At 42.8% G+C, this 11,265-nt stretch overlaps 1 protein-coding gene across 3 annotated transcripts in view; it reads left to right on the top strand.

Annotated features, from left to right (window-relative positions):
* Positions 1–977: 977 nt before the first annotated feature.
* CBFB (core-binding factor subunit beta) overlaps positions 978–11,265 on the top strand; it is a 44,137-nt gene continuing 33,849 nt past the window's right edge. For 2 of the 3 annotated variants that reach the window (XM_074839674.1, XM_074839675.1), the window contains exons 1-3: positions 1,399–1,499; positions 1,734–1,820; positions 6,424–6,540. In XM_074839674.1, coding sequence (XP_074695775.1) covers positions 1,422–1,499; positions 1,734–1,820; positions 6,424–6,540 — 282 coding nt within the window. In that variant the 5' untranslated portion in view covers positions 1,399–1,421. Of the gene's footprint in view, positions 995–1,398; positions 1,500–1,733; positions 1,821–6,423; positions 6,541–11,265 lie in introns of those variants that run through there. The other variant, XM_074839676.1, reaches the window with a different exon arrangement.

The raw sequence follows: 11,265 nt of genomic DNA, 5'->3' as shown, positions 1-11,265 counted from the left end.
ACCTTAGCATTGCCCTCTTCCAATTTGCATGAGTACGTGTGAAGTTAAGATTGTAATACTGAGAGATTAAAAAACCTCATTTCTTTATCAAAAGATCTAATACGCTCTAATATTTTTATGTTGGCAATAGGTATCGTAATATTCAACTGTTTTTTGGCATGTGCAGCTATCCTTATGATGCTCCAGAGCTGCTAAAAAGCCAGGGGAGTGGTTGTAGGAAAAAGTAATCAAGGGATGTATGAAAAACTGGCTTTTAGGGACAGGTGATGTATATTGTGCTGTGCTCCTTGACTGAATTAGCTCCTCTAAAATGCCTCTGTGTGGTGATGAAGCATCAAGAGTCCAAGCTTGGTGCTGTTTTTAGTATGTAAGCGAACTTTTTAAGTTCTGGTGAACTGAAGTGCTGGGGTTTTCGCTCTAGGCCGGCACCAAGATTTCAAAGCCCGGGAGCAGCCCTGCTGCCCGTTTTGAAGCGGTGGGTGCTGCTGCTCGCCTCGGAACAGGCCCCTCGCCCGCGGGCTGTGCGCGGCTGCCCTCGGACCCGCCGGGGAAGGGACCGATGCACCCCGGGATCGCCGTGGTTCGGCAGCCGGACAGCGGCGTACGGTTCTGGGACCGTCCTTAAGGCTAAGCCAGGCCTTTACCCTGACTCCTGGGCCGGGTGAGGGGAGCCAGAGGAGGCCGGTGCGGCGCCACCTGCCCCCTCAGCACCCCCGCCCGCGGCTGGGGGGCACGGCGCGGCCACCTCTCCCTTCTCCCAGCCCAAGCGGGACGGCCAAGCAGGTGCAGGGAGGGGCCGCCGAGTCCCCGCTATGAGGGGAGAGCGCCTCATCGCCGGCAGGCGGGGGAGGGGGCACACGGACGACGGCTGGTGCCCGCCCGCGGCGGGGCTGAGGCTGCTCCCCTCGAAGCAGGAAGCCGGAAACCATCGAGACGAGCCGCGTTCACCGGAGGGAGCGAGGGGGAGCGACCCCGGTCCCCTCAGCGCGGCGCGGTGAGTCACCACCCGCCTGGGGAGGGGAGGTGGAGGGGGGGGGGGGGGGGGGGGGCACTGACTCACCCCCCTCACCCCGCTTCCCGCCTCGGAGGGAGGCGCGCGGGCCCCGGCGGCGCATGCGCGGCGGCGGCGGCGGAGTTGTGAATGGTGCGGCTGTTCGGGCCGAGTTTACGAGCCGGGGAGGAAGTCGGGGGGGGCGGGAGCGGGCGGTGCGCGGCGGCGGCGGCTGCTGCTGCTCTGCGCGCACGGCGGGGGGAGGAGGGAGAGGGAGGAGGCGGGGGAGGGAGGGAGGGAAGGAGAGAGGGAGGGGGGCGCCGCCGGCGGGGGCTAACAAAGGGCGAGGCGAGCGCTGGGGCTGGGACAGCGCGGGGCGGGCGGGAGGGAGGGCGGGAGGGCAGCCGGCGGCGGCGGCGGCCCCACCACCATGCCGCGGGTTGTCCCCGACCAGCGGAGCAAGTTCGAGAACGAGGAGTTCTTCAGGAAGCTGAGCCGCGAGTGCGAGGTGAGGCGGCGGCGAGGCCCCCCCCCACCACCACCCCCCACCGCTTCCCTCCCCTCCGCCCGCCCGCCCGCCGCGGGGAAAGTTTCCGCGGAGGGGCCGGGGGGAGCCCCGCGCCTCGCCTCGCCTCAGCGGGGGAGCCGAGCCCGGCGGCGCGGGGAGGCGCAGTCTGTGCACTCCGCTGCCCCCTTATCGCCGGGATTGGCCCCTCCTGATTGCGCGCCCTGCTCTCCGCAGATTAAATACACCGGCTTCAGGGACCGGCCCCACGAGGAGAGGCAGGCCCGCTTCCAGAACGCCTGCCGCGACGGCCGCTCCGAGATCGTAAGTGGCGCCGCGCTCCCCTCGGGGCCCGCCGGGACCGGGCCGGGGCGGCCGCCGGCGCCCGTCAGCCGCGGGCGGGGTAACGGCCGCTCCCGGGGCCGGGCAGCCGCTCCCGGGGCCCTCCGCCGCTTCTAGCTCTTAAAATAAAAAGTTTCGGGGAGCCTCGGAGGAGGAGGAGGGACGCCTGGAAGTAACTAAGCTAGAGCGCTGGGTGTGGCGGGAGGGGCCGGTGCGCCGTGCTGCTGGGGTCTGGGTGGCCGCGCCGCGCTGAAAAGTTTTCCTTCAGGAAAAAAAAAAATCACGTCTGCCGCCTTTTCAAACGAAAGAAGGCTTTCGTTAAAAGGCAACGTTTCTTTTCCCCTTACGGCTAGTGCTTTTTCGCTAAAACGTGTCGGCTCGCTCTGCCTTGGCTAGCGCGGTGAAAATGTAGTTGGCCGCGGCGCTGGGGTTAAAGGGAGGTGAGAGGTGGGTGAGGAAAATCTCCCGGAGCCTTCAGAGCCACCCGCGAGTGCGAATTGGCTGTACTTCCTTCCCCGGGCACGTGTTACAATTGTAAGCTGCTTATTTCAATATTCAACTTTTTTTTTTTCTTTTTTTTTCGGAAACAGTAGCTTTCAGAAATGAGTAAAATTGTTCAGAAGACGCTAGCTAAAAGGCTGGAATGAGCTGTTTGATGTATTTGTGAACTAAATCAAACGCTTTTAAAATTAGGCTTTGAAACTCACAACTTCAGCCCCGTTTTTCTCATTCACTAAGGTTAGTTACAGACTACTCTCTTCTGAATTAAGTATGGCTCGGAGTAGTCAAGAACCGACTAGTTATTTCCTGGTTTGATTTCTGCTATAGGATCAGTATCTTATAGTATTGTTGAGTTCTTAACTCTTCACTGTGCTTAAAATGCAGAAGTGGCCTCTTTTTCGCTTACAGTATATAATGAAAAACGATATAAAAATTCCCTTTCCATAGAAAATAGCGCCTGCTTTCACCGAGTTTGGTTTGTGATGATTCTTTAATTTCATGTGATATAGATACTGCTAGTCAGTTCACAATGAAATTATTCTTACGCACAATGAAATTATTCTTATGCACATCCAAACAAATATAATGGAATACCAGTTACTACAACTGATGTTGTTCATTTGCATTTGTGAAGAAAGGGGTACACACTCAAGTACACGGTTATCTTGTACTGAGTAACTTTATTTTAGCTGAATCTTATCCTTGCTTGTTATCTGTGGTCTTAGAACCTGTAATACTATTTTGTGAGAGGCCCCCTGTAGTCAGTCTCTTAATTTTACTATTTTTTTTTTAACATTCATTTTTCATTGTGTATGTTTTCTTCCTTTAAAAAGTCACCAGGGAAACAATGGGTAGGTAAGGGAAACAATGGGTAGGTAAGGAAAATGTAGTTTGCTAACATTTGAAGCTCCTGAACAGGTGAAAGTGCATAGTGTACCTGAGTCCTTCCCTAAAAAAAGCCCAACAAAAGGGCACACATCTTATAAACTAGCTTTCTAATGTAGCCCGTGCAGTTATATAAATGGGAAATCACTGTAGTTTCACCTTTGTACTTCTAAGCCTGCTGCTGTCTGCCTCTGCCAGAACTTCATCCATTGGAAGCAACCAGTGATGCCTGTATTTTTACTTCTACTTAATTATAAAACAGCCTCTAAATTTCTTGATCTGAAACATCTGGTTTTGTTTTGTGAACAAGGGCACACATAGTCAGGTTTATTTAGAAATGTAGTGTGTGTAATGACTGATGTTAAAAAGAGCTGGCAATTCTACTTTTTTTTTTCCAGTCTTGAATGTTTTTCCAGACAGCAAGGATTTATTCTTTTATCTCCAAAGGGAGCCTTTGCAAATGACCTTACATATTTTTAAGCAGGCAAAAAACCCCAGAGAACAGCTTAGGGATTTAATGTAAAACTGGGAGCAGGTTGTTGGTTACTTCTGTCAAATAGCTCTTGATTGAATAAAGAAAATAATTACCACTATTACTGAGAAAGTAACTGTGAAATATTAAATAAAATTTTGGGTTTACTGGTATTGCTTCGATAGCTTGAAAATAACTTTACGTGTTCCGTTTGTTTTGGGGGACTTCCTAACTACCTGGTTTTTGGAAGGTACTTGTATTTCTGTTGTCTGTGAGTGAGATCACCCTTGTACTACCTGATAAGCTTTTTGCAAAATTTGAGGCTTGTGTGTATGATAGCATTTTGGACTGAGCTTTAAAAGGCCTTGTATAAAAAATTATGGTTTCCTCACTTTCAAGTTTAAGGTCAAACTAGTGCTGTGATTTTTTTTTTTTTTTTTTTTTTAATTGTTTAAAATTTGCTTCTTACTAGAAGAAAATTGTTGGGTTTGGTGTATTCCTGTGTGGTTACTAGCGAGACTGTTACCAAGTTTTTCAGTATTGACCTGCGATTTTGATTTGAGAAGCACGTGGGTATTTTAATTGGATGATTTTATCTGTTCAAAGGGAGGGAACAGGCTTCAAAAATCCAGAGAATAAGTATCTAGATAGTTTTTCAAATAGCCTATAGTTTAAATGTTGCCTGCATGACTCCATGAGGATGTGGGGATTTGTGTACTTTCATTTTTTTCTTTTCACTGATACTTTCCCCATGGTTTTTCATGGCCCTCTAGCGCAAGTCGGGAGGTGGAAGCAGGGAGGCATGGGCACTTCACTGTCTCACTCAGTTTCCCAGAAAGCAAGTGTAATACTTCTGACCCAGTATCCTTGGGGCCTAAAGAAACTAGAGTGGTCCGGAGGGCTGCAGTGGTCAGCTGGTTTACGCTCAAAGATCTCACTCCTTGGCATTTTAAGTGTATAAATTAAGGAGTATAAAACATGTATTTGCTGAAGATGGTGAGAGGTGGGAAGGTAGTTCTTGAGCAGACTAAGTGGTGATGACTTACGAGTGAAAAATATTTGGAGATACGTATAATTTTTTTGTTGATATGTAAAACAGAATCACTTAGAAAAGCCAAGGGGTAATAATAATACAGTCTAGTCAGCCTGATACTGATGGTCTGCAGCCCTCGCAGTTTTGATGCTACCCTATTTGTGCAAGTTCATCCTCGATGAAGCTTCTGTTGCATTAATTGAAATGTTTGTCTTTGCATACTGTAGAGCAAACAAATATTAAATGTACCAATAGAGTATCCCGCCCAGTATTAGTATGACAGTATGTCAATTTTAATGATGCTGATAATGTGCTTAACAGGAGGCGTTTTTTTAAAAAATAAAAATCTGCTTTTAAGGATAGTCTGGAATGGAACCTGATTGCAGAGTATTAGCCTCTCTTGGCAGAGGGGGAAAAAAAGTCAAGATAAAGCACTTCTGCTTTCAAAATGGGAGGTATTAATCCTGTGACAGCATTGCAGTACATGACCAGAACTGTCTTAAATAACACGTAGAGCTTCTGTGGCATAGGTAACCGTATGGTTATACCATAAAGTTGCTGAATTCTGCGTTGCTTGAAAGGAATCTGCTTGTCAGGAAATTCCAACTATTAGAGTAGTATTTGTATAGCTTTTAAGAAAAACTGGATTAATGACCATTTAAATCTAAGTGATCATGGTAATCAATACAGTTATTTGATTGCAACAAATTACGTTTAACCCCGGGATTTTGAGCAGAGTTATGTTTGGGGAGCATGTTCAAGTATTCACATGCTTACAGGACATACTCACGAGTACCAGAGAAGGGTATAAATACCGTGAATCTGACTTCTACTTGCAAAAATAATTTTTTTATTTCATGTCTAGAAATTGACATACTCCTCATGGCTTGGAGTTGATAAGATAGGCAAATAAATTCAGAGAGTTTATAAAGAAAACTCAATCTTATTTTCATTTGAAACCATAGAAAATTATTTACTTGAAAGCAATGTATACTTTTTCTTATATGGTTAAGTCAGCCCCTTTAATGATTTTACAAAGGGCTGCAGCTGAGAAGAATTCCTACAGTTCCCTGTTCTCACTGACATGGCATCTGCTGATTTGGATTTCACTGGTGTCTTAATCTGGCAAGAGGACTTCATCCTGTGAAGTTTAGTTGAGCTGTATATTGATGCTGCTTGCCTGCAGATGATAAAATAGGTATATTTACATTTCAGTTCAGATAAATGTTTATCTAAGCCCCAGTAGATTGTGAAAGGAAACAAGTCGTTTTCTTTCAAAAAATGACCCTAGTAACAGGTCTCAGGAGTTGTTTTCCTTCAGCAGTGCTTCTTTTAGAGATATGCAAGCTTTTTAAAAACATGGACAGTTTTTAATGTTGCAGGTACTAAGTTGGTGCAGGGTATCCAGACAGAACTGAAAGGACAGAATCTAATGTCAGCAAAACTGATTTGAAAGAAGTATTGATTCCATGTTGTATTTTATATCCGAATCAACCAATGGCAAATGTTGTCAAAATGGAATCAGATGTTTGTAACTTAATACTGAAGAAAAATGATGAGTGCATGTTTTTGACTTTAAGTATTCTCTATGCTGCCTGGCTTAAGACATAAACTGATGTAAAAATAAATGACTGCCTGCATAATTTATGTAATGTCTTGCTCCCTGATCCTGTTTGTATTGATTTTTCTAAAAGGCTTTTGTGGCCACAGGAACCAATCTGTCTCTCCAGTTTTTTCCGGCCAGCTGGCAGGGGGAGCAGCGACAGACACCGACCCGGGAATATGTCGACTTTGAAAGAGAAGGAGGCAAGGTAAGAAGGAAATTGTTGTGACTGAAAGAAATTTTTATGTTGCGCTTATGATCTTATTAGTATAGACTGGAAGTATGATGCGAAATTACTAATATTTCACATCTTGTTGCATGTAGGTAGTCACGTGAGCACAGCTGAAAGCTGGTAGGATAAAATCTGGTATCGCTTTGTTTTAAAGCATGTTAATGTTTCTGGAGGGAAAATGTGGGCAGTACTGGTGGCTTTTTATTATTTTGAAGAAAAGAACTTTATTTCTACTCTCACGCTGTGATAAAATTTTGGGGAACACTTGAAATTTGGTGTTGAGTAGGTGCTTCTAAAATGGTTCAGAAATTAGACTTTGGCTAGTGAATTGTGGTAGACTAATGAAAATCTGCACTTTGAACGGGTTGCTTTGTTGTGTCTTGGGTTGCTAGTTGATACAACAAGCATTCAGTGTGCTGCTCAGTGGAATGAAGTTTTTTTTCTCAGTTTCACCATGAGCTATAATGCAGGAGAAGCATCACTTTCAGAATTGATTTCTGAATGTTTTTTTCTGAGGTGGTTGTCCCGTAGACTGATATCGAAAGCTAGAATTCCCTAATGACAACGATGGTTGCTGTGAAGCTGTATTAGATTTAAAGTCAGAAATCTTGCTTAGTCTCATCAGAATAAAGTTACTGAAATCACTTACAGCTGGTTTTGTTTTACAGAAAAAATGTACCTTTAAAATGTAGATGCTGTCTCTTATCTATGCTACTCTAGATGCTTTGGGACTGATCCAAAGATCACTGTATTCAGCAGGAGACTTTCTGCAGACCTCAGTAGGTTTGGACCAGCACTTTAGCCTTTCTGTTTCAGGCTGATTTCTGTGTAATTTTTTTGATTTCAGAGATCTTTGATAGACTACAAAATTCTTGATTTTGCCTAAAATTTTTTACCCACTCTTTTTACAAGTAACAGCTAATGCTACCAAACCTACCAGACTGGAGGAAATATTTGAAGCATATTCAGGTTTAATGGCATATTGGGTCTTTTAAATGCTGCTAGGTGGAAGATAAATATTTCCCATAGTGGGAAAACTTGATTGGAAGAAAAAAAAATTCCTGAGGGCAGATATGGTATTTGGAATTCAAATTAATGAGGTTTTTTTGAAAAAATTCTTTTCTGTTTAGTCCTGTGAGGCTTGCAGAAGTTTGACAGATTGGGGGAGAAGGAGTGAAGTTGGCTATGCTGGGTAGTGACTGCTTTGCTGAGGAAACTGAATTGAATCTGGCTCTTATTGAAAAATATTGATTCTGGCTCACAATTGAATGAGGAATTTTTCTTGTAATGTGTAAGAAGACTGAAGTCTCTCCTTGCTAGTTCAAAACTAATTTTATTTACTTCTATGATTTTTTTAACTTTGTTTTCTCTGAATGAATTCATAAAGTACTGAACTACTTCATCCATTTTCTTGTGTTGTCTTAATCATGTAAGAGTGTGGTAGATATTCTATGTATTAAAATAGAACATGAGCCTCATTAATGGATGCCACTCCCTGTTTTATGTGTGTTTACAGTAAATTCTAGAGTGCTTCACTAAAACGTTTAGGGGAATTCATCTGAATGAGGCTAGAGGTGGACAAACTAACAAATGGGAATGGTGTTATGCTCTAGTATGAACAAATCACAAATTCACTGTTGTAATCAAACTTTACTAGTGTAAATCCCATGTGAGTGCAAGCTTGCTCTGCACAGAATTAAACTTGTGTGAAAGCAAGCCACTCCCATAACTTCAGAAGGAGTAAGCAGAATGGGAGAGTGTTTCTTACGCTATCAACAGAAACAGTTAAGTGTTTTATATGAATTGTCTGAGACTTTGTCCTCTGTAGATTTTTGTAGTTTGATTTTATTAAGAATTTCTTTCATAGGCTTCAGCAGTCTCTTAACACCATGTGATTTTTTTGTAGCTCTGTGCAACATTGTTTTATGAGCTTTGATTCTTGAGGCAGTGCATAATGTGTGTTTGTTCATCACTGGATTTAAGCCAGCAAGGCATGTTTTTAATTATATGAATAAAAAAGGGCTATAGGGGGAGCTGTCAGTTAATTATTATTTTAGGCATTAGTTTGAGATCTAGAATGTAGATAAACTTACCAACACTTGAATATTTTTATTCTGGAATTCTGCTTTGGTGTTTGGCTAAGCAAATGATGGCCCAAAATAGTTTATCCAGCATTGAAGTATGTCACTATTGTGCCGGAGCAGTTTTGTACACAGCTTGACAAAGCTACCAATGCAGCATCTGCTAGAATTGCTTCTTAAATGATTGAATTTTAGAAGGAGCAACACCCTTGTGAATCCATGTGAAAGTCAGGATTTTGTGAATATCTACTGCATAGGCTTGAGCTTTTTCATTCTGGTATTTCTTAACTGAGGGGTTTTTTGTATGCTTAATTTGCCTTTTAATTTGATGCATCTGATGTTCACAATGGGTGGGTAGGCCTCTAGTGGATACCCTGTCTTCATTAATTCAAGAATTGGATGGCTAAGTGTTCACTTAATATTTCTACTCATTTTTAAACTCAAGCTTAACACTTTTTTAAAATAGTTTTTAACATTCTGTGCTGTCTTTGACCTGTAGCAAATTTAATTGTGTATTTGAGCAATTTTTCAAGTTTGTCATAACAAAAGTAGCACTAGAAATAGGTCCCTAGATTGTAAAAATGTTAGAACATTGTATTCCATTGTGATTGTGGGGGTGTGTGGGGTGTGTCAAATTCAGTGTATGTCCTGCTTCTGGATATCTGAACCATACCAAGGCTTCCTGATCCTTTGTGTTATCAGCTAATGTCCAGTTTTGGTTTTTTAAAGAACAAATGAATAGATATTGTTAAGAAATTCAGAGGCACATGGTGTAGTAGTGTAATGTATTGACTGATATCTCACATAATTGAACCCACGAATGAAATGGAGAGCTTTATTTTCACCTTGGTTCTCTGGTATCATTAATTACTCAGACTAGTTTTATTGTGCTTTATGAAGTTCTTTACTTTTTACTTCAGTTTTATACTGATGCCATATGAACTTCAGGCTGAACTGTGCATGTGCGGACTTCGGTGCTTCTTAAAAATCTAATTTTATTGAAAGTCCCCTTGTTAAGAACTGTGTGATCAACTTTCTTTACATGATTCATTTTGTGTACTTGTTACAGTAAGATAAAATGTCCCCGGTTTTCATTTGTTACTTGAGATGTTTATATAGCTCTGGTCTTTCTTGCCTGAAAGAACATTAGTTCTCGGATATTCTTTTTTATTGTTTAAATACCAGTCACTACACTGAAGTGTGTGAAGTTGTTATACTTCCTCTCCCCTTTATATCGCTTCAAATGCAGCTTAACTTCCTGTCTGCTGTTCAGCAGCAGCTGCTCATAAACCAGAGTCCTCAACACAGGCTTATTTCAGTAGGATATGCTATGAACTCTGCAACTCCGGAGGAGAGCACATCAGACATGATTTAAATTGATTCAGAGTGCCTAGTTTGCCACATGTGTGGTGTAGCTAGGATTTCTACTCATTAGACCATTAACTTTATTCTAGCCGTAACTAAAGATTACCGGACTTCATTTTTCTTCCTGAAGATGCTGAGTTTCTACTTGTGCAGTTTTTTGTTGTACCTCGGAAATTTTATTTGGCTGTAAGTTGATGTTAAGTGCTTGGATGAATCTAAGAAACTGCAAATCTCTGTTGTGCTGCAGACATTACAGCAGTTAGGGAAATGCATTGAGAAAGAAAGATGTTGTATTTGAATAAAAACTATATTTAAATGGCAGCCAACAGCACCAGTTTTCTGCTTGTGTCCTCTTTTCTTACCAGAGGTTTGATAGATAGGACTTGTCCCCAAATCAACTTTTTCCTTTCTGACTTAACAATAAAAATTCATAGATTATTGGGATGGTGTATTGGCTGCTCCATTTTCTGAGCAGATGCAGTTTCCAGTCAAACATAGGATCACAGTGTATGCAGTGGAATTTGCCTGGGAAGTGAAAGGTTAATTTATGAGAAATATCTGAATATCAGTGCTAACCTACATTGAATTGGAAGTTTTACTTTCTTTGGTCCACACCACTTTCTGAAAAATTCAGATAAAACATTAAGTCATTCAAACAAAGTTGGAGTAGCAGCTTTCCTTTTTCTTCAGGTATGCTTACTTTCAAAAAATCAGTAAGGGTGTCTGGGAAACTGATTTACAGTTTCAGCTCTCGTTTTACCCTCACTGTAGTGCTAAAGAGCCATATTACTTAAGTTCCTATGTTTTCAGTCCAGCAGTATTTGGGGTCTTTGCACTGTCACCATCCAAAATGTTGTTACAGTTGGCAGTTAATTCTATGTGTTTCTTGCAATCCACCGAGTCTCTGGGCAAAAAGAGAGTCTGTAGTAATTTAATACTCCTTCAAATTATTGTGAAGGTCTCTGTTTAAAGCACTTCAGGAGACAGTGCTACATCACCTCAGAACAGTTCACGGAGCTGTTTGTATGTGGCGGAGGCATATGGGCATGTAAGATGTAACTTGGTTAAAAGACTAGCAAATGTCAACCTTTAAGGGGTATCTTGGCATTCTTTGAGGATCACCTCTTAATGTGTGAGGGCATCTGGTGAGGACATGTTGTATCCCAGGAGCTGTCCTGCTCATAAACACTCTCTCTTGCAGAACAGCTTTGTTGTTTCCCGGTCTGAAGTCAAGCTGAGGTTCATTGTGTAGCTC

Source organism: Strix aluco, chromosome 14, assembly GCF_031877795.1.
Source record: "Strix aluco isolate bStrAlu1 chromosome 14, bStrAlu1.hap1, whole genome shotgun sequence".
Lineage (NCBI taxonomy): Eukaryota > Metazoa > Chordata > Aves > Strigiformes > Strigidae > Strix > Strix aluco.
This window is presented reverse-complemented; position numbering and strand designations above follow the sequence as displayed.